General features: G+C 44.0%; 1 protein-coding gene across 2 annotated transcripts in view; it reads right to left on the bottom strand.

The window, feature by feature from the left end:
- Window positions 1-1,573: 1,573 nt before the first annotated feature.
- igsf21 (immunoglobin superfamily member 21) overlaps window positions 1,574-24,123 on the bottom strand; it is a 296,609-nt gene continuing 274,059 nt past the window's right edge. Inside the window, exons 7-10 of one of the 2 annotated variants that reach the window (XM_062965555.1) lie at window positions 9,718-9,803; window positions 7,518-7,710; window positions 5,466-5,504; window positions 1,574-1,904 (exon numbers count right to left, since the gene is read on the bottom strand). In XM_062965555.1, coding sequence (XP_062821625.1) covers window positions 1,828-1,904; window positions 5,466-5,504; window positions 7,518-7,710; window positions 9,718-9,803 — 395 coding nt within the window. In that variant the 3' untranslated portion in view covers window positions 1,574-1,827. The remainder of the gene's footprint in view (window positions 1,905-5,465; window positions 5,505-7,517; window positions 7,711-9,717; window positions 9,804-24,123) is intronic. The other variant, XM_062965556.1, reaches the window with a different exon arrangement.

Here is a 24,123-nt window from a genome sequence, read left to right on the forward strand (position 1 = left end):
CACCAAAGCAATACTGATCAATATACTCCAAACCGATACTGATCAATATACACCAAACCAATACTGATCGATATACACCAAACCGATACTGATCAACATACTCCAAACCAATACTGATCGATATACACCAAAGCAATACTGATCAATATACTCCAAACCAATATTGATCAATATACACCAAAGCAATACTGATCAATATACTCCAAACCAATATTGATCAATATACACCAAAGCAATACTGATCAATATACTCCAAACCAATACTGATCGATATACACCAAAGCAATACTGATCAACATACTCCAAACCAATACTGATCAATATACTCCAAACCAATACTGATCAATATACACCAAAGCAATACTGATCAATATACTCCAAACCAATACTGATCAATATACTCCAAACCAATACTGATCAACATACTCCAAACCAATACTGATCAATATACTCCGAACCAATACTGATCAATATAATCCAAAACAATACTGATCAATATACTCCAAACAAAGCCTGAGTCCATAGTGTGAAGGCCAGTGTAATGCTGATCAATATACTCCAAAAAATACTGTTCAATATACTCCAAACCAATAATGATCAATATACTCTAAACCAAGCCCGAGTCCATAGTGTGAAGACCCGTGTAATGCTGATCAATGTACTTCAAACCAATACTGATCAATATACTCCAACCAATACTGATCAATATACTCCAAACCAAGCCTGAGTCCATAGTGCGAAGGCCAGTGTAATGCTGATCATTATTCTCTAAACCAATACTGATCAATATACTTCAAACCAGTTGCTGATCAACTCCTCTGTTTGCTGTCTGCCATTGGAAAGGGTAGGAAAGGGTTAAGGGAGAGGCAGTGGGTGGGGTCATACAAATCCCACACCATTGGAGAGTCAGAAACACTGGGATGACTGTGGTGGAGGAAAAACACAACATGTAGGATGTGCAGTTGCTGATCAACTCCTCTGTTTGCTGTCTATCATAGGAAAAGATAGGAAAGGGTTAGGGGAGAGGCAGTGGGCGGGGGCATGCAAATCCCACACCATTGGAGAGAGACAGAAACACTGGGATGTCTGTGGTGGATGTTCAGTTGCGGATCAATTCTTCTGTTTGCTGTCTGCCATAGGAAAGGGTAGGAAAGGGTTAATGGAGAGGCAGCGGGTGGGGTCATACAAATCCCACACCATTGGAGAATCAGAAACACTGGGATGTCTGTGGTGGAGGAAAAACACAACATGTAGGATGTGCAGTTGCTGATCAACTCCTCTGTTTGCTGTCTATCATAGGAAAAGATAGGAAAGGGTTAGGGGAGAGGCAGTGGGCGGGGGCATGCAAATCCCACACCATTGGAGAGAGTCAGAAACACTGGGATGACTGTGGTGGAGGAAAAACACAACATGTAGGATGTTCAGTTGCTGATCAATCATAGGAAAAGGTAGGAAAGGGTTAAGGGAGAGGTAGTGGGCGGAGAGAGTGGCTCCTGTTAGTGATTCACGAATATAAAGGAAACAAGCCATTCGAAAAAAAATTAAAACAACGCAAAGAATTTGCATCGACCTGTTGGCGTTGTCGCGTTGTTTGTTGGTTTGTTTTTAATTAAATCGGAGAACAAAGCCGAGACACGGACAGAAAGAGACCGAGAGCGAGAAGCGTCAGTGGTTTTGTTTGTTTGTTTGTTTTAAAAAAGAAAGAAAGAAAGAAAGAAAGAAGTAGTAGAAGAAGAAAAGACGAAAAGAAAAGCTCGACGGAGAAGTGGAAGCCGGGCTTGGAGGAAGCCATTGGGAGGAAAGCGGAAGTCTCCGGAAAGACGGTTCTCACGTCATCTCCAGCGTGACTGTCAAGATGAAGGCCAGAAGAATCCGGAAATGGTTGGGATTGGCGCTGGTTGAACCTGCAGAGGAAAATCGGTCGTAAGAACACAAAGAATTGAAACGTAGCTGGACATAAGTCACTGGGAATGGAATGTGGGAGGTGGCGAGTTTTACTGATAAGCTTCTTCACTGGTCACCATCAATTCTGCCGGACATGTGTTTTAGCTGCGCTTATGTACAGAGCTGTAAATAACTTTACAACCGCTGACTTCAGCTGACAACTGACTGATGAGAGTTTATTTTCTGCGAGACTGGACAGATTGCCAGGTCTTCGGAAGGAGAGGAATTGAGACAGAAAATGTGAATAAGTCTCAATTAGCCTCTCACACATCAACATACCTTCCCGCCGGAACGGTACCTATTGATCTACTCACATTTGCATATTTTTGAACTTCTAGGTTGGCAGAAGCTGGGGCTAACAGCGGGAGCTCACCCCATTCCCTGGATTTTGAACCACCGACCATTCGGTCAGCAAGTTCTTCAGCTCAGCGGTTTAACCCACTGCACCACTGGGGGTTATAGGAGTATGGAATGTGTGAACCATTAAAAAATTTACCAAACTGGGGTGTCTTGTTTTTTGTTTTGTTTCTAACGTGTTTCTAAAGTATTATGTTTAGTTTCTAACATGTTTCTAAAGCATTGCGTTTTGTTTCTAAAGTGTTTCTAAAGTATTGCATTTTCATTTCTAAAGTGTTTCTAGAGTATTGTGTTTTGTTTCTAAAGTGTTTCTAAAGTATTGCATTCCGTTTCTAACGTGTTTCTAAAGTATTGTGTTTTGTTTCTAACGTGTTTCTAAAGCATTGCGTTTTGTTTTCTAAAGTGTTTCTAAAGTATTGCGTTTTGTTTCTAAAGTGTTTCTAAAGTATTGCATTCCGTTTCTAGCGTGTTTCTAAAGTATTGTGTTTTGTTTCTAAAGTGTTTCTAAAGTATTGTGTTTAGTTTCAAAAGTGTTTCTAAAGCATTGCGTTTTGTTTCCAAAGTGTTTCTAAAGTATTGTGTTTAGTTTGAAAAGTGTTTCTAAAGCATTGCGGTTTGTTTCTAAAGTGTTTCTAAAGTATTGTGTTTTGTTTCTAAAGTGTTTCTAAAGCATTGCGTTTTGTTTCTAACGTGTTTCTAAAGCATTGCGTTTCGTTTCTAACGTGTTTCTAAAGTATTACGTTTCGTTACTAAGGTGTTTCTAAAGCATTGCGTTTAGTTTCTAAAGTGTTTCTAAAGTATTGTGATTTGCCTCTAGCGTGTTTCTAGAGTATTGCGTTTCGTTTCTAAAGTGTTTCTAAAGTATTGCGGTTTGTTTCTAACATGTTTCTAAAGTGTTGTGTTTCGTTTCTAAGGTGTTTCTAAAGCATTGCGTTCGTTTCTAAAGTGTTTCTAAAGTATAATTAGTGCAAAATCCGTTACTATAATGAGAGTAATGAAATTCCGTTACTATTTCATTATAGTAATTGCGCATTGCCCTTAAATAGTAATTTAAGGTGGAATCAGGTATCAAAGAATGGTGTGTTATTATTGCCCCAACGTTATTGTCCACCTTCATCGCTATGATACTTCATCTTGTTGGTGGGAAGCTTGCCACTGGAGTGAAAATAATCCATCGGACAGATGGCAAGCTATTTAACCTCAGCAGACTGAAAGCCAAAACCAAGGACACCACAACATTTGAGAGGTCCAGGAGAGCCAACAGGGCAGGGGTGGTTGAAGCTATAACCCAGGTAAGCAACTGGAGATGGCACAAAATCCATTAGCGGTGCCTTTGAGGTACCGGGATTGGTTTGGGGTGTGTGTGTGCCAAAATACTGTTTGCTTACACTTGAAAATTACCTACGGCCGGCCCTGAAAAAGGGTCACATTCCCCGTCAAGCTCTCCATGTAGATCATCCACCAAGATGACCAAAGTCATTTCTATTCCATATCCCAGTCTAAAGCCAGATTGAAATGGGTCCAGATAATCAACTTCATCCATAAATCCTTGGAGCTGGTCTTGGAGTAATTTATTGACAAATATTCCTCTTGGAAGTAGGTACTGGACCGGGCTGTGGTGCAGCTGGGTAGTATCACTACTATCACTACTGACTGGTCATGAGTTCGAAGCCAGCCCAGGTCAGAATGAGTCTAGCTTGATGTTGACCTATGCAGTCCGAAAGACAGTTGCATCTGTCAAGTAGAAAATTTAGGTACTGCTTTATTCAGGGAGGCTAATTTAACTAATTTAGTAAAGGTAAAGGTTTCCCCTGACTTTAATTCCAGTCGTGTCCGATTCTGGGGGTTCTAAGCCAAAGAGCCAGCGTTGTCCAAAGACACCTCCAAGGTCATGTGGCCGGCATGACTGCCGGAGTGGTACCTATTGATCTACTCACATTTGCTTGTTTTCAAACTGCTAGGTTGGCAGAAGCTGGAGCTAACAGCGGGTGCTCATGCTGTTCACCGGATTTGAACCTGGGACCTTTTGGTCTGCAAGTTCAGCAGCTCAGCGCTTTAACTCACTGAGCCATCGGAGGCTCCCTAACTAATTTATGACACCGTAAAACCTTCCAGCAGCATGTGTAAGAATGAGGAAGTACTCTATCAAGGACTTGGTGTCACAAGCGGATAGTGAAGCAGCAGCTCCCCCTGTGGCTGGAATTGAGCATACTCTCATGGAGCCAGAAGCTGGAAAATGTTAAATTGCCTCTGTGTCTGTCTATATATGTCGTATGTCTAATGGCATTGAACGTTTGTCATGTATATGTACATACCCTGTTTCCCCCAAAATAAGACATCCCCAAAAAATAAGACCTAGTAGAGGTTTTGCTGAATTGCTAAATATAAGGCCTCCCCCAAAAGTAAGACCTAGCAATGTTTTTGTTTGGAAGCATGACCGGCGCCCACCGAACAAAACACCATAGCATGCAGGATTGGTAAATGTACATACCAGTTGTATATGGAAATAATGGTAGTAACAAGAAATTCTTGACAGAAGTCACGGTTTGTCTGATTTGGTTATGTTGGTGTGTGATGACAACTACTGTACAGTATAGAATAAATGTTCATTTTTTTGTTCAACAATAAATGTGAATTCTTCATGGAAAAATAAGACATCCCCTGAAAATAAGACCTAGCGCATCTTTGGGAGTAAAAAATAATATAAGACACTGTCTTATTTTCGGGGAAACACGGTACATTGTGATCCACCGTGAGTCCCCTTCGGGGTGAGAAGGGTGGATTATAAATACCGTAAATCAATAAAATAATAAATGCTGAAAGCCTTCAAAAGATTTTGAAGACCCAACCGAGAGAGGGAGACGAGCACTAGATCGTCTACATACAGTAGGATGCATATTTTTCCATTCCTGATTACCGGTGAAGGAGAGTCAACTTTAGCTAAACAAGGCACTAAATCATTCATATAGAGCAGTGGTTCTCAACCTGTGTGTCCCCAGATGTTTTGGCGTTCATCTCCCAGAAATCCTAACAGATGACCGGGATTTTTGGGAGTTGTAGGCCAAAACACCTGGGGACCCACAGGTTGAGAAGCACGGATACAGAGTGGGAGCTAGTTTGCATCTGTGAGGAGACAAAATCAGTCACGACCACTCCTTCCTTACCGTTTGAGTCTTCTGCTCCTCTTGGGATATTTGGATTTTCTAAATGAGAAAGGAATGGGGAGACAATGGAGAAAGCGGTGTTAGGTCTCAGGCAGAAGAAGCCAGTGGGAGACGGATTGCTGTGATATTGGTATGGAAACTGGGGTGGAAATATAATGGTGTGGCATGTGAAATGGAAGATGTGGCCTGGGATAAACGGCGCACAGGGGTGTTCTATGCTATCCAAAGTGTGTATATATATATACTAGCTGTGCCCGGCCACGCGTTGCTGTGGCAAAGTGGTGGTGGTATCGGTTAAAACTTGTTGTGGAATTTTTATGTGACGTTATTTGTATTTTTTAAAATTAATTTTACTGTCACTTATCTTTTTTATTTATTATATTTTATTATTTTGTTGTATTATTTTTAGTCATACTATTTTTGTTATAGTATTTTATTGTATTAATTATTTTAGTGTTTTTTATAATTTTTTATTGTATTATTTGTATTTATTTTTTATCATTATTTTATTAACACTGGGCTGAGTGGGTTGCTAGGAGACCAAGTGGGCGGAGCTTAGCAATTGGATAAAAACAATTATTCCTCTCCCTCTAATTAGGAATTTATTTTTCTTTTCTTTTTGTTGTATCAACCTAGAGGCATGGATGAGGGGTTGTGCTGTCAATTTTCGAGGTTGTGGGGTGTTTACTTTTGTTGTTTTGTCCGCTGCCGTGATGCCATCACTCTTTTATATATATAGCTATATATATACATATACTAGCTGTGCCCGGCCGCGCATTGCTGTGGCATATGGGAATTCTTTGTTGGCCAGATGGAATAGCAGTGAATAGCCTTGCAGCCTCAAAGCCTGGCTGTTTTCTTCTTATGGGAATCCTTGTTTGATGAGCTGAAATGCTTTATACAATATTATGTTATATTACAGGTAAAGGTTTTCCCCTGACATTAAGTTTAATCGTGTCCGACTCTGAGGGTTGGTGCTCATCTCCGTTTCTAAGTTGAAAAGCCTGCGTTGTCCATAGACACCTCCAAGGTTATGTGACTGGCATGACTGCATGGAGTGTTGTTACCTTCTTGCTGGAATGGTACCTATTGATCTACTCACATTTGCATATTTTCGAATGGCTAGGTTGGCAATAGCTTCGGCTAACAGCAGGAGCTTACCTCGCTCCCTGGACTCGAACCACTGACCTTTGGTCAGCAAATTCAGCACCTGTGTGCCATCGGGGGCTCCTATATTTTATTAAAGCTTGGATACTATAGTATTACGGTATTATTATAATATATATCATAACAAGTTATATTATTACACCCTTTGATATTATCTATATATATAAAAGGGTAATGAAATTTCGGCCTAGGACAAAACAACAAAACTACACATCCCAGAAACACTAAACTTGGCAGCACAACCCCTCATCCAGGCCTCTAGGTTGATACAACAAAAAGAAAAGAAAATTAAAGTCCTAATTAGAGGGAGAGGAATAATTGTTTTTATCCAATTGCTGCCAGTTAGAAGGTAAGCTCCTTCGTCTTACCTTCTAACTGGCAGCAATTGGATAAAAACAATTATTCCTCTCCCTCTAATTAGGACTTTATTTTACTTCGTCTCCTAGCAACCCACTCAGCCCAGGGGACAGGCAGAGTTAGGCCTCACTTAGGCCTCTTCCACACTGCCTATAAAATACAGATTATCTTATTTTAACTGGATTATATGGCAGTGTAGACTCAAGGCCCTTCCACACAGCTGTATAACCCATTTATAATCTTATATTATCTGCTTTGAACTGGATTATCTTGACTCCACACTGCCATATAATCCACTTCAGTGTGCATTTTATCCAGCTGTGTAGAAGGGGCCTCATACTTCGCCACAGCAACGCGTGGCCGGGCACAGCTAGTATATTATAGAATTACAGGCTGTCACAAGGACTGCCTGTATTAGCTGGTGGTTGTCTTACAAAGTCTTGACCAATACAGAGTGGCAAGCCCAATGGTCAATTTTTCAGGGGGCAACGAGACGTGCATTGGATGACTGACGGAGTTGGTCCTCACCAAAGACGATCAGCCGGGTGTGGGTGTCGGTGGAGCCCAGGGGATTCTGGGCAGTGCAGCGGTACATGGAGCCGTTGAGCTCCGCCGGCACGCGCTCCAGGACCAGCTCCTTGCCGTCGTGTTCGGTGCTGCCGTCCAGGAGCCTGCTCCCAACGCGGGTCCAGGTGAACATGGGCTCAGGGAAGACTTCATTCTGCAAGAACACGAGAGTGATGCGAATCCATCAAAACATCGCAAGCCTGTTATTGAACACCACTACCCCCACTCCTCATTAAAACGATTTGTAGTTAGTAGGCATGTCCGATCGATGAAAAAAAATGTTTCAATTCTCATTTCTAAAGTAGGGGGCGCTAGCGCTTTGATATAGAGAGTATTTCCGATTTTTCCACCCCAAAATTTCGGATATTACCGAAAATTCGTAATGATTCTAAATGTTTCTAAAATGGCGGACGCGCATGCGCAATCACCAAAAAAAAAAAAAAAGGAAAAAAAATGAACCCGGGGGTGGACGGGACTTTTACAGGGCTCTCCACCGCCCTCATTTCTTGAGCTACCCTCATCGAATTTGCAAGTTGTGCAAACATACTTTGAAAACTAGAAATTCCCTTGCTGTATTTGTGAGCAAGAAGGACACTGGAAATCAATGGTGTCTCTGGCTATGTGATCCCACAAGCCTCAACCCAATGCCTTCAATTAGAAATGGACCAGTGACCACCACGCCAAGCAATGCCCTGGCAAGGAGTGCAAAGATACTTTGGAAACTAGAAATTCCCTTGCTAAGAGAAAGAACCAGCAACAAAACCCTAACCCTTTCTCCAAACCCCTCTGTGGGAACAGCCAGACCGGGCCACTTCACCCTCTCTCTCCCTCAAGAGGCTTGCTTGCTCTCCGTTTGCAGACCACCACCCTCTCCGCACAAATCCCAGCCTAGAATGGCTTGCCCGGGCTACACAACGGGCTTGTATGGCAATCTTCCACGTGGACGCAGAGGACCCTAGCCCCCACCTTTGCGTCCATCGTGGAAGCTTCTGATTGGCCGGGGAGCGGCAGCCATGTTAGGCTGCGCTAAGCTCCCATTCAAGGTAGGTTACAGAAACAATTAAAAAAAATATTTAAAAAAATATTAATTTTTTTTTTTGCGGGGGGGAATTAGCGAAACATTAAGAGACAATTAGGGAATGGGCCAACAATGGTTCGAATTACATTGCTGGTTGCGCTGTGAGACAATGTCTCGGAATGCGTATCAAAAAGCGAGAACAATCCGAAATAAATCCGATATACGATTCAAAACGATTTTTTGGACATGTCTAGTAGTTAGAGATACAGTAGAATCTCACTTATCCAACATCAACGGCCCGGCAGAACGTTAGATAAGCGAATATGTTGGATAATAAGGAGAGATTAAGGAAAAGCCTATTAAACATCAGATTAGGTTATTATTTTACAAATTAAGCACCAAAACATCATGTTAGACAACAAATTTGACAGAAAAAGTAGTTCAATACACAGGAATGTTATGTTGTAATTACTGTATTTACGAATTTAGCACCAAAATATTATGATATATTGAAAACATTGACTGCAAAAATGTGTTGGATAATCCAGAACATTGGATAAGTGAGTGTTGGATAAGTGAGACTCCACTGTATATAGTTTTCCAAGGGCAACTATCGGCGTCTTCTCTCTTGCGTAAAACTCACAGGCCTCCCCATCACCCCCAGACCTCTCTCCCTCCCCTCTATAAATTATATTTTATGTCACTTTGATTCCTAAAAAAAAACAAACTGTTGTACAGAACACATGTTCCTTATGCTTGTAATTTTTGGAGTAGAAGCTCGAAAGCATCACATGGAATAAAACACCTCTGTCCTATGTCTTCGCTTCACCGGTGAGTTTTTAATCTGGAACTTTGGTTATTAATTATGGTTGGCAAAGCTCACCAGGCTGTTCCCTCTCAGTATATTGCGGTTTACATTAGATATCAAGTCTGCTTCATCTTCTTCCTTCACTCCCTTTCTCTCTTGTCAGCCTCTCATATTAGCAAGACCAATTAGTTACAGAGAACAAATTAATTCTGCGACTACTTGGGTTTTTGGCAGCTCCGCGCCTTCATCTATCGATGTGTCGGTTTGCTATTAAGTGACTCAAAAAAAGACGTAAAGGATGTGGCTAAAATGCCCTGAAGGAGACTCGTACATACCTGAAATCCTTGCACCAGGATCCGAACTGTGTCCCCGACTCGGGCTCTTGTCGGGGTCATGGTAATCTTAGGGCCTTTGGGAGCCACTGCAGAAGAAAGAGATTGGTTCGATTATTATGATTGACAATAGCTGAACTAATTCCTGCTCCTCGGCCTTCAGCTTCCAATCAGAAGATTAAAGCTTGGACACCTTTTGGCTAAGGAAATCTAGAATCACCGAGCTAGGGAGACCAGAAGGGCCATCTAGTCCACATCATGTGAGAGGGCCCAAGGAATATGTCCAGAATGATGTCCATCCAACTTCTACATCAAGACCTCCAACTCAACCAATTCAACTTCTCTTGAAGGACCCCAGAGATGGAGTCTTAAACTCTCCAAGGCAACCTCTTCTACTGACATATACTTCCAACTTCCATTGAAAGACCTCCAAAGATGGAGAGTCCACCACTTTCCAAGGCAACTTAATTAACTGTCAAACATTAACAACTTCTATAGAAGGACCTCTTCTACTGTCAAACGTCTCCAACTTCTATGGAAGGATCTCAAAAGACTGAGAGACTAATAGTGGACTCTCCATCTTTAGAAGTATTTCAATGGAAGTTGGAAATGTTTGATAGTGGAATAGGTTGCCTTGGATGATAGTAGTCTCTCTGAGGCTAACCTTTTCTACTGACATACACCTCCAACTTCCATTGAAAGACCTCCAAAGATGGAGAGTCCATCGTTTTCCAAGGTAACGTATTCCACTGTCAAACATCTTCAGTTTCAGTGGAATGACCTCTAAAGATGGCAAGACCACTACCATCCAAGGCAAACTCTTCTACTGTCAAAGATCTCCAATTTTCATTGAAAGACCTCCAAAGATGGAGAGTCCATCCCTTTCCAAGGTAACCTATTCCACTGTCAAACATCTCCAGCTTCAGTAGAAGGACCTTTAAAGATAGAAAGACCACTACCATCCAAGGCAACCTCTTCTACTGTCAAAGATCTCCAACTTTCATGGAAAGACCTCCAAGGATTGGGAGTCGATCCTTCCAAGGTAACCTATTCCTCTGTCAAACATCTCCAGCTTCTATAGCAGGACCTCTAAAGATGGAAAGACCACTACCATCCAAGACAACCTCTTCTACTGTCAAAGATCTCCAACTTTCATTGAAAGACCTCCAAAGTAACCTATTCTGCTGTCAGACATCTCCAGCTTTAGTAGAAGGACCTCTAAAGATGGCAAGATCACTACCGTCCAAAGCAACCTCTTCTACTGTCAAACATCTCTAACTTCTATGGAAGGATCTCGAAAGACTGAGAGACTACTATCATCCAAGGCAACCTATTCCATTATCAAACATCTCCAACTTCCATTGAAGGACCTCTAAAGATGGAGAGGCCACTACCAAGTAGTGGATTCTCCATCTTTAGAGGACTTTCAATGGAAGTTGGAGATGTTTGATAGTGGAATAGGTTGCCTTGGATGATCGTAGTCTCTCAAAGGCATCTTCTTCTACTGACATACACCTCCAGCTTTTATTGAAAGAGCTCTAAAGAAAGAGAGACTACTATCATCCAAGGCAGCCTATTCCACTGTCAAGTATCTCCAAATTCTATGGAAGGAGCTCTAAAGATGGAGAGTCCACTACTTCCATGGAAAGACCTCTGAAGGTGGAGAGTCCACTATTTGGTAGTGGACGCTCCATCTTTAGAGGTCTTTCCATGGAAATTGGAGATGTTTGATAGTGGAATAGGTTGCCTTGGATGATAGTAGTCTCTCCATGGCATCTTCTTCTACTGACATACACCTCCAACTTTTATTGAAAGACCTCCAAAGTCGGAGACACTACTATCATCCAAGGCAACCTATTCCACTGTCAAACATCTTCAGTTTCAGTGGAAAGACCTCTAAAAATGGCAAGACCACTACCATCCAAGGCAACCTCTGCTACTGTCAAAGATCTCCAATTTTCGTTGAAAGACCTCCAAGGATTGGGAGTCCATCCCTTTCCAAAGTAGCCTATTCTGCTGTCAAACATCTCCAGCTTCAGTAGAAGGATCTCTAAAGATGGCAAGACCACTACCATCCAAGGAAACCACTGCTACTGTCAAAGATCTCCAATTTTTGTTGAAAGACCTCCAAGGATTGGGAGTCCATCCCTTTCCAAAGTAACCTATTCTGCTGTCAAACATCTCCAGCTTCAGTAGAAGGACCTCTAAAGATGGTAAGACCACTACCATCCAAGGAAACCACTGCTACTGTCAAAGATCTCCAACTTTCATTGAAAGGCCTCCAAAGTAACCTATTCTGCTGTCAGACATCTCCAGCTTTAGTAGGACCTCTAAAGATGGCAAGACCACTACCATCCATGGCAACCTCTTCTACTGTCAAAGATCTCCAACTTTCATTGAAAGACCTCCAAAGTAACCTATTCTGCTGTCAGACATCTCCAGCTTTAGTAGAATCTCTAAAGATGGCAAGACCACTACCATCCATGGCAACCTCTTCTACTGTCAAAGATCTCCAACTTTCATTGAAAGACCTCCAAAGTAACCTATTATGCTGTCAGACATCTCCAGCTTTAGTAGAAGGACCTCTAAAGATGGCAAGATCACTACCGTCCAAAGCAATCTCTTCTACTGTCAAACATCTCCAACTTCTATGGAAGGATCTCGAAAGACTGAGAGACTACTATCATCCAAGGCAACCTATTCCGCTATCAAACATCTCCAATTTCTATGGAAGGAGCTCTAAAGATGGAGAGTCCACTACTTCCATAGAAAGACCTCTGAAGGTGGAGAGTCCACTATTTGGTAGTGAACTCTCCATCTTTAGAGGTCTTTCCATGGAAATTGGAGATGTTTGATAGTGGAATAGGTTGCCTTGAATGATAGTAGTCTCTCCAAGGCATCTTCTTCTACTGACAAGACCACTACCATCCAAGGCAACCTCTGCTTCTGTCAAAGATCTCCAACTTTCATGGAAAGACCTCCAAGGATTGAGAGTCGATCCCTTTTCAAAGTAACCTATTCCGCTGTCAAACATCTCCAGCTTCTATAGAAGGACCTCTAAAGATGGCAAGACCACTACCATCCAAGGAAACCACTGCTACTGTCAAAGATCTCCAACTTTCATTGAAAGACCTCCAAAGATGGAGAGTCCATCCCTTTCCAAGGTAACCTATTCCGCTGTCAAACATCTCCAGCTTCTATAGAAGGACCTCTAAAGGTAGAAAGACCACTATGATCCAAGGAATCCTCTGCTACTGTCAAAGATCTCCAAATTTCATGGAAAGACCTCCAAGGATTGAGAGTCCATCCCTTTCCTAGGTAACCTATTCTACTGACATACATCTCCAACTTCCATTGATGTTCCGCTGTAGAACATCTTCAGATTGGATGGGCATCTTTTGGGGGTGCTTGGCTGGGAGAATGGAATTGGACCAGATGGATCTTGTGGACCTTCCATGGATCTCTTTTCCCTCTTGGAAAACAGATTCTCAACTGGTTGCAACTCCTTTTGTTTGAAGAACGATCTTGGTGTGTATGCGATGTATAATGGGCTACTGAGACCTCACTTCCCATCACTCTCAAAAGATGAGGCACACCAATGTGTGATGGTTATCCATCTCAGTATAGATATCTCTCGCCTACAACTGCTTCACCGAACTACGCCATCCCATAATTTCCTTTTTCTCCTTCGACGCCTAAGGGAAGATCGTTGGCATTCTGGGAGAATTTCTCTACCTCGCGACCAAAAAGCCAGCTTGCGAGAGAAAAAAGGCATGCTAAACTAGACATGAAGGTGGAAATCATTGGCTTTGCATTTTAATTCGAACCGATAAGGAATGGTTTGTATTAAGGGTTTTTTTTTTTTGGGGAACTGAAAGCAAACCTGAATGCCATTAATTATCCATCGGCTTTTGAATTTTGCATTGGATTCCTCTGGAGGGAGGAGGGAAACTGTTTCCTCGAAATGGGCAGGAGAGGTTGAATCGTGCGCAAAATGGCATATATTAGAGGGAAAGATGTGTAAATTATGGAGGACGGGAGAAAAAAAATCCAAAATATTATGGCACGGATAATCCTGACTTTGATATACTTTGACGCTTCAAGATCGTGTCCAGTTCTATCGTATTAGCTGCCTTTCCAAGTCATATATTTAAGATGCACTTTGCACATTGTGAAAATTCGTATTTCGGGGGAAATCGGGTACAAAACAGTTGTATTTTCCATGCATTTTTCCAAAATCCAAAATATTACGGCACGGATAATCCTGACTTTGATATACTTTGACGCTTCAAGATCGTGTCCAGTTCTTTCGTATTAGCTGCCTTTCCAAGTCATATATTTAAGATGTACTTTGCACATTGTGAAAATTTGTATTTCGGGGGAAATCGGCTACAAAACAGTTGTATTTTCCAGCATTTCTCCAAAATCCAAAATATTATGGCACGGATAATCCTGACTTTGATGTTTCAAGATCGTGTCCAGTTCTTTCGTATTAGCTCCCTTTCCAAGTCATATATTTAAGATGTACTTTGCACATTGTGAAAATTCGTATTTCGGGGGAAATCGGGTACAAAACAGTTGTATTTTCCATGCATTTCTCCAAAATCCAAAATATTATGGCACGGATAATCCTGACTTTGATATACTTTGACGCTTCAAGATCGTGTCCAGTTCTTTCGTATTAGCTGCCTTGCCAAGTCATATATTTAAGATGTACTTTGCACATTGTGAAAATTCGTATTTCGGGGGAAATCGGGTACAAAACAGTTGTATTTTCCATGCATTTCTCAGCACAGTTTTCTGTCACCATCTGCGAAATGTGTCCACATAAAAACACAAAGAGAGGGCTAATACCATGCTTGCAAATGGGCCGAGAAAGGCCATTTTTGGACTCTGTTCCAGAATGGCGTCCATCCCGATCTCTCCTCTTGGTCTGTTGGACGGTAAACAAGCGAGGAAAACAGAGTGGCTTTTGTGACGCCGATAAATAATAGAAGAAAGGATGAATAATTGATACGGAAGCAGTCCCTTTGGCCGCCGTGATTCAATCTAGAGCGGGCAGAGGTGTTTACGCGTTGGAGATATTGCTGTATTTTTATGGCTTTCATAGGGAGAACACAAGGGTTCTCTTTCCGCCGTCTCTATTTGTGTTGTAAACACCCAGAGACCTTCGAACCCGGGTTTAGAGTTGGAGACGCTGGTATCAATTCACATCCATATGTACAAAGCTTGAATGAAAAGTTACTTGGGTTTGGATGGGAATATTTTAATAAATCTAACACAGAAATAATCCTTAGAATGTGCTCTTTAACAACCACTATTCACTTTCCCACATCATCACCAGACAATTGGATACATTTCTGCCAACGATGAACAAGTTTGCTGAAGCTGTCAAGGAAGAAGTCAACACTCTGTTTTCGGAACCGGCATCTCACAGTTCTCTGAAAAGTAATGCCTCCACCTTCGTTACTTGGGTTTGGATGGGAATATTTTCATAAATCTAACGCAGAAATAATCCTTAGAATGTGCTGTTTAACAACCACTATTTACTTTTCCACATCATCACCAGACAATTGGATACATTTCTGCCAACGATGAACAAGTTTTCTGAAGCCGTCATGGAAGAAGTCGACACTCTGTTTCCGCAACTGGCATCTCACAGTTCTCTGAAAAGTAATGCCTCCACCTTCGTTACTCGTTACTTTGAAGGAGAACTCTGCAAGGTCTCCAAGGGTTCACCCATGAACAGTTGCTTTTGAAGGAGATCTCTCCAAGGACTGAACTCTCAATGAGCAGTCAAAGGTTTCCAACCACAGATGGTTCCTTTTGAAGGAGAACTCTGCCAGGTCTCCAAGGGTTCACCCATGGACAGTTGCTTTTGAAGGAGATATCTCCAAGGACTGAACTCTCAAAGAGCAGTCCAAGGTTTCCAACCACAGATGGTTCCTTTTGAAGGAGAACTCTGCAAGGTCTCCAAGGGTTCACCCATGGACAGTTGCTTTTGAAGCAGATATCTCCAAGGACTGAACTCTCAAAGAGCAGTCCAAGGTTTCCAACCACAGATGGTTCCTTTTGAAGGAGAACTCTGCAAGGTCTCCAAGGGTTCACCCATGGACAGTTGCTTTTGAAGGAGATCTCTCCAAGGACTGAACTCTCAATGAGCAGTCCAAGGTTTCCAACCACAGATGGTTCCTTTTGAAGGAGAACTCTGCAAGGTCTCCAAGGGTTCACCCATGGACAGTTGCTTTTGAAGCAGATATCTCCAAGGACTGAACTCTCAATGAACAGTCCAAGGTTTCCAACCACAGATGGTTCTTTTTGAAGGAGAACTCTGCCAGGTCTCCAAGGGTCCACCCATGGACAGTTGCTTTTGAAGGAGAACTCTATAAGGGCTGATCTCTCCAAGGTTTCGAACCATTGATTGTTCTTTTTGAAGGGGAATCTTCTGAGCTTTCATTGGCTTCCTTAAAGCCAATGCCTGGTGAGCTTCAATCCAAGCATGTAGAAGAGGCTCAACTCAATTCTCTCATATACCTTCAGTCTTTTTGACACCTTTCTCTCTGTCGGAGGAAACAGTGGGGAAAGTGATACCAATGGGTTGTGTGTGGCCTCAAGGGCTGTTTTGTGGTCTTCTGAGCCCAATGTTTTTTCCCCACTGCGACCCCAAATGAGAATGCGAGGAGTCTGTTTCCCCATGTATTTCTTTGAAGCCTTGGAAAGATCTATTTTGTGGCAGGATGTAGTTCTTATAGACATGTTTTCACAGCACAATCCACTGAAAGGATTAAGCAAGTAGAGATGTGATCCTAGAGTCATTTCCTGTGATCTTTGAAGGGAAGAATGGGTTATATGTGCACTTCCTTTTTGCCGTAGGTTGACTGGAAAGGCATGTGTCAGCAGCTGATTGGCTGAGACAGCCAGGAGCCAGAATTCTGATTGGCTACTGTCTCTAGCTTGCTCCTGAGACAAACGGTTTTAACTGCCATTTTCACCTCGGAGAGTGAAGAGAGAGCTGACTGAAAATAGTCAGGAAGGAAATGGCTGCCAACTCTCCAAAGCCTGATTATTTATAAGACAAATTTAAAGGGACTGTTTATTCCCTCTGTTCTCTGTGTGAATTCAGAGAGACTGTATATATTGTTGCCCTGTTTGAGCTTTTGAATTGAAGTAAAGATACTGTTACTTGTTACACAAGCCTGACTGACACTTTATTATACTGCAGGGTATATTTTGATTCGGAAACTGTGGTAAAGCTTCTATTTATTTATTTCAACAACCTCCAACCGTTATGATCTCCCTGCATCTGCAATCCATCCCCATCCTCATCATGTGAGTGTCTTGCTATGTTTGTGAGTATATCTGATAGAAGACCTGTAAGTCGTTGTATGTAGCAATGACTGAAGAAGAAACCTCCAAAGGAGTTTGGATGAAAGCCAGAGCTCAAGTGTGCTTATTCAAGGTCAGAGGCGGTGTTATAAAATCTCTGCTAACTGTGACCAAGACTCCTCCTCTTCCTCCTGAAGCAGCTCGATCTGAATCCAGCACTAGCTTTCCCTCCTTCTCCTTCGCCTTCCTTGGCCAAGGAAGAGGGAGCCGTAGCCGCCAAGGAAGGAGAAGGAAAAGGAGGGAAAGGTGGTGCTTGATTCAGACCGAGCTGCTTCAGGAGGAGGAGGAGGAGGAGGAGAATCCGGATTGGGAGAAGCTTTGGAGAACTTTGTGCAAAAGAGGGAGAGAGAAAGGGAAGCCAAGGGAAACTTCTGTGGCTTCTTTCCTCTCCTTTTTCTCCTCCTCCTCCTCCTCCTCCTCCTTCCTTCCTTCCTTCCTTCCTTCCCTCCTTCCTTCCTTGCCTCCTCGATGGTGGTTGGGCTGAGATCCTTTATGCGAATGTATTCCAAAAGGTATTCCCAGGATGGGCTCCAACGCTTTGAATTGGAAGGTTAATTCCGAAGAGCCAAACCACCTCGGAACCCTGTTCGATTTTATTACGATTAACGACGATTCCGATAAATTTGCCCATGCCTAGTGTCTAAATGTTGTTTGGCAGTTCTGATGACTTCATCGTGGGCTGCCATCGTGCTCCAGCACTTCCTAAACAGATGTTCATTGGGGAGCACACTGGTGCCCGTCATCGTCGTCGTCTCACTCGTTCAGTCGTTTTCGACTCTTCGTGACCTCATGGACCAGTCCATGCCAGAGCTCCCTGTTGGCCATCACCGCCCCCAGTTCCTTCAAGGTCGAGCCAGTCCCTTCAAGGATACCGTCCATCCATCTCGCCCTTGGTCGGCCTCTCCTCCTTTTTCCTTCCATTTTCCCCAGCATCATGATCTTCTCCAAGCTTTCCTGTCTTCTCATGATGTGACCAAAATACTTCAACTTTGCCTCTAATATCCTTCCCTCCAGTGAGCAGTCGGGCATTATTTCCTGGAGGATGGACTGGTTGGATCTTCTTGCCAAGGTCCATGGCACTCTCAGCATTTTCCTCCAGCACCAGAGTTCAAAAGTGTCTCTCTTCCTTCGCTCAGCCATCCTTATGGTCTAGCTCTCGCATCCATAGGTTGCTATGGGGAATACCATTGCTTTGACTATGCAGACCTTCGTTGCCAGTGTGATGTCTCTGGTGCCCATTGCACACTAAATCATGGAGTATCAGTTATCTATCGATATCACAACACTCCCTCAGTGAAGAAGGACATCGCAGACCGGCTCAGTAGTACTACTGTATTTCCTTTATGGCATTCCATGATGGTATGTTGCTTCTCTGTAACGAAGCCGAGGTTCTCTTTGACCGCGTCCCATTATCCCGGACGCAGAAGACTTATGTCTTCTTCAGGCGTAGGCAGCTTTTCCACTGGGGATTAACATAAAAGGTATTTTGTCTTTCGTATGTAAATGCCCGGTTTGACAGGGAGAGAGAAGCGCTCTGCTAAGACAGGACTCAACGAAGTGTTTGATCAGGACACCCTTCCCGGGATTAGCGCTTTATGGAACATCGGCTAAGCCTCCTCCAACTCTATAAGGGAAGGGGCCAATGGCGGTGCTGGATCAAGGAAAGGGGTTTAATGCCTCTTTTAAAGTGATTAAGGCATCAGTCCGTCCGACTTTGTTTCCTTTCCAAAGGCCTGAGGATGAGTCTTGAAGGCGGACAGATCAATGGCGAAGACTGAGAAGCTCCTGCACAAAGCCTGCCTCAGAAGTGATGAAATGCCTCCAGAAGAAGGAACGGCCCTTGAATTGCACAGTCAATGGCGGGGAGGTGAATCCCTCCTGGCGTGTAGTCCAAACTTTAAAGGAGCGAGCCAAAGCGCTGGACGCCATCTTCAAAACGGCTTCAGAAGCTCAGGTAGCTTCCTTTCAAGGTGCCGAACTCCAGCTTCTGAATGGGTTGAGCACCACAAGAATCTCCTTTTAAAGGAAAACCCTCCAAGGGCTGAACTCTCAACAAGCAATCCAGGATGGTTCCATTTGAAGGAGAATTTGGGGAGGTGCAGAGCTCTCAATGAGGTCTCCAAGGGTCCACTCATGGAGAGTTGCTTTTGAATGAGATCTCTCCAAGGACTGAACAGATGGTCCCTTTTGAAGGAGAACTCTGCCAGGTCTCCAAAGATCCACTCATGGAGAGTTGCTTTGGAAGGACTGAACTCTGCCAGGTCTCCAAGGGTCCACTCACGGAGAGTTGCTTTTGAATGAGATCTCTCCAAGGACTGAACAGATGGTCCCTTTTGAAGGAGAACTCTGCCAGGTCTCCAAAGATCCACTCATGGAGAGTTGCTTTGGAAGGACTGAACTCTGCCAGGTCTCCAAGGGTCCACTCACGGAGAGTTGCTTTGGAAGGACTGAACTCTGCCAGGTCTCCAAGGGTCCACTCATGGAGAGTTGCTTTGGAAGGACTGAACTCTGCAAGGTCTGCAAGGGTCCACCCATGCACAGTTGCTTTTGAAGGAGATATCTCCAAGGAATGAACTGTCAATGAGCAATCCAAGGTTTCCAACAGATGGTCCCTTCTGAAGGAGAACTCTGCCAGGTCTTCAAAGGTCCACTCATGGAGAGTTGCTTTGGAAGGACTGAACTCTGCCAGGTCTGCAAGGGTCCACTCATGGAGAGTTGTTTTTGAAAGAGATCTCTCCAAGGAATGAACTCTCAAAGAGCAATGCAAGGTTTCCAACCACAGATGGTTCCTTTTGAAGGAGAACTCTGCAAGGTCTCCAAGGGTCCACCCATGGACAGTTGCTTTTGAAGGAGATATCTCCAAGGACTGAACTCTCAAAGAGCAGTCCAAGGTTTCCAACCACAGATGGTTCCTTTTGAAGGAGAACTCTGCAAGGTCTCCAAGGGTACAGTCATGGACAGTTGCATTTGAAGGAGATATCTCCAAGGACTGAACTCTCAATGAGCAATCCAAGGTTTCCAACCACAGATGGTTCCTTTTGAAGGAGAACTCTGCCAGGTCTCCAAGGGTCCACCCATGGACAGTTGCTTTTGAAGGAGAACTCCCGAAGGACTGAACTCTCAATGTGCAATCCAAGGTTTCCAACCACAGATGGTTCCTTTTGAAGGAGAACTCTGCAAGGTCTCCAAGGGTCCACCCATGGACAGTTGCTTTTGAAGGAGAACTCCCGAAGGACTGAACTCTCAATGTGCAATCCAAGGTTTCCAACCACAGATGGTTCCTTTTGAAGGAGAACTCTGCCAGGTCTCCAAGGGTCCACCCATGGACAGTTGCTTTTGAAGGAGAACTCCCGAAGGACTGAACTCTCAATGTGCAATCCAAGGTTTCCAACCACAGATGGTTCCTTTTGAAGGAGAACTCTGCCAGGTCTCCAAGGGTCCACCCATGGACAGTTGCTTTTGAAGGAGAACTCCCGAAGGACTGAACTCTCAATGTGCAATCCAAGGTTTCCAACCACAGATGGTTCCTTTTGAAGGAGAACTCTGCCAGGTCTCCAAGGGTTCACCCATGGACAGTTGCTTTTGAAGGAGAACTCCCCAAGGACTAAACTCTCAAAGAGCAATCCAAGGTTTCCAACCACAGATGGTTCCTTTTGAAGGAGAACTCTGCCAGGTCTCCAAGGGTTCACCCATGGACAGTTGCTTTTGAAGGAGAACTCCCGAAGGACTGAACTCTCAAAGAGCAGTCCAAAGTTTCCAACCACAGATGGTTCCTTTTGAAGGAGAACTCTGCCAGGTCTGCAGGTGTCCACCAATGAACAGTTGCTTTTGAAGGAGATATCTCCAAGGACTGAATTCTCAATGAACAATCCAAGATTTGCAACAGATGGTCCCTTTTGAAGGAGAACTCTGGAAGCTCTCCAGGGGTCCAGTCATGGAGACTTGCTTTTGAAGGAGAACTCCCCAAGGACTGAATTCTCAATGTGCAATCCAAGGTTTCCAAACACAGATGGTCCCTTTTGAAGGAGAACTCTGCAAGTTCTCCAAGGGTCCACCCATGGACAGTTACAAGGGCTGATCTCTCCAAGGTTTCCAACCACGGATTGTTCTTTTTGAAGGGGAACTTTCTGAGGTCCTGAGGCCTGTTTCAGAATGGGTTTCCAACACTGGTAGGTCCTTTTGAAGGAGACCTCTCCAAGGTGAGAATGGACCTGCAACTATGTCCAGTCTCTTGGAGGAAGCTTGGAGAAAGCTCTCCGAGATGCCGAACACAATCTTTCTATCAACCACACTAACCACGTCATTACACGGGTCTTCACAAGCATCATAGGACAATTGATCTACAGAGCCCTATGCCGCCCATCACACAAAGCACACTCACTTCTGGTGGGGCTCCGTTGATCAACTGTGGTGCAAGTGTCCTCTGATGCTCCACCCAGAACATGAGAGGCTTCCTGAGTTGTATAGGAAGCAACATGGCAAGTACGGGGGGAAACCATGGGGTGACATGTCCCCACATGTGATGGAGAACGTCGCTGTGGGTGATGCCGGGTGTAGTGAACCTTACATATTAGGCCGGGAATGAAGCCTGGGTAACAGTGAGTGAGGCAGGCCTCCATTTTGTAGAGGAATGCCAGACAGCCATCTTGAGTGTGGTTAGAAAGAGGGAGGAGCTTAGAGAGAGAATCCTAGGATTGGCCAGCCAGAGCAGATGGGAGGAGCCAAGGAAAAAAGAGCTCCAAGGCAGTTCGGTTTTGGGTTTTGGAGAGGAAAGAGCAGTTTGGAGTTTTGGTTGTGTGTGAGAGAACTGAGAGCTGTGAAACTGATAGGATAGGTCAGGCAGTTTGGATCTCTTGGGGGAAGATAATTCAAGAGATTGACTCTCACTACTGGGCTGGTTAATAGAAGGACTCTAGGTTAGAGTTAATTAACAACCCAGGGGGCTATCTAGTTTAGGTTAGTCGAACTCGTGACTATTCTCAGCAAATAGAGCGAGGGTTTCTGTGACCAATAGATAGCTTGGTTTGATTGGAACTGTTTGAAACTAAGTAAAGTAATCTGAAACATACAACTAAGTTAAGCTGAAGAACTTCTGTAACCGTTTATGCTTATGTACCTCTCTGAAGTAATTGTTTGCCTGTTTTAAGAAAATACATTTTCATTCTATTTTCATCTTTCAAAAGCCTTTACAGTATATCTTTCTATTAAGAAGCCTTTATAATAGTTCCAAGAATACAACAATTAAATACCACAGAAAAGCCTCAGTTTGGGAGCCAGGGAGGAGGAAGCAGTGTGGGCAGGGAATGGGAGAAACTTACCTCAGGTACATTTATTAACAAAAATCCTAAAAACATTTTAGGTTGGTGGCAGCTACCAAACTGTGTTCCCTTGCCTCTCACATACGTGTGCTTGTGTGTGAGAAGAGTGTAGAGTGAGGGGTGTCCATTATACCGGGCATGAGACAACAGAATTGTCTCACCACAGAAGCTGATGTGATGAGGTCCTAAGTCAGAATAGTATCGAAGGAGTGTGACCAAAATATGCATATATGATATGTGGTATGAATGGAAGAATGAGTGAGTTAGTAAATTTGAAGACACCAGTCTGTAGACTAAGGCCTGGAAAATTACCTGCTCAGGAATTGTAATTAAAGCCTGCTAACGAGACCTGAAATAGTTGACCTGCCTGGAAAACTGTGATAAGAACTGTGAGTGATAAGAGAAATGTTTACATCTGGTAACATCTGTCAACATTTGCTAACTTGATGAATTTTTGGGGCAGAGCTGCTTGTTTGCTGACACCAATCAAGAGGAATCAGTCCAGGAAACTGAGGATATTCCAGGATGGAAGACGTCTATCACTCATTTACAACTTTGGGACAACATCTTCAGCAAAATATTGCTATATAAGTGACCTTATGAGAGTCCAGAAGGTGTGACAGACAGCGACGCTGTTCACCCGCCATGCTCAGTGGAGATGGTGTCCTTGGGAGTGGCAGATCTGCTATGGGAAGGCAGGATTCTGTTCACTGTTTGGGGCCTCTTTTTTTCATGGGAAGAGAAAAGAGTGCGTTTTGAAGTCATGGTCTTTTTGAAGTTTTGGCGTTTTGGAACTATGTCTTGGCAGGCAGCAGTGGAAGCTGGGTCTGGCCTAAGCAGGTGCTTCTCCAAGAAGGGAGAAAGAATATGGTAATATTTGTGTGCATGAAGATGGATGCATGTTGTGTGTGAATGAAGAATGAAAATGTAACTCCCCCCCCCCCCCCGTTTGTTTCTTAGCCAATGTACCTGTAGGTTGTTTGTGAATCCAATGTAGTTGCGTAGAATCGGTATGTTTGTATGTCTAAATGTTGTTCTTTGTTGTTTTGTAAAAGTTCTGCTATACCTCTGAGACTGAAACTGCAATAAAAAGAACCTATGCTTTAAAGCAGGGGTCCCCAAAGTACGGCCCGCGGGCCACATCCGGCCCATCGGAGCCATTTATCCGGCCCCCGCGGTGGTGGCTCCTTCCTCCTCCGCCAAGAAAGGTGCATGTAGTGTGGAGAAGGAGGAAAAGGCACATGCCTTTCTTATCTCCATCGCCCCACAGGCACTTTTCCCACTGCCGCTGCTGAGGAAGGGCCGCACGGGGCGAGGAAAAGGTGTGCGGCTTTCCTCCCTCACCCCAGGGGCAGCTTTCCCACCATCGAGGAAGGGCTGCACGGGGGGAGGAAAAGGCATTCCTCCCCCGCTGCGTGGGGCGCTTTCCTGCTGCCGCTGCTGAGGGAGGCAGCGGGAAAGGTGAGCGCAGGGTGAGGGAGGAAAGGTGCATGGCTTTTCCTCGCCCTGCACTCACCTTTCCCGCTGCCGCCGCCGAGGAAGAGCTGCACGAGGCGAGGAAAAGGCATGTGACTTTCCTCCCTCACCTCGCGGGCAGCTTTCCCGCTGCCGCCGTCGAGGAAGGCAGTGGGAAAGGTGCGCGTGAGGTGAGAGAAGTGAGAAAGGCGCACGCCATTTCCTCGTCACGCACGCAACTTTCCCGCTG

This window comes from Anolis carolinensis, unplaced genomic scaffold (assembly GCF_035594765.1).
Source record: "Anolis carolinensis isolate JA03-04 unplaced genomic scaffold, rAnoCar3.1.pri scaffold_15, whole genome shotgun sequence".
NCBI lineage: Eukaryota > Metazoa > Chordata > Lepidosauria > Squamata > Dactyloidae > Anolis > Anolis carolinensis.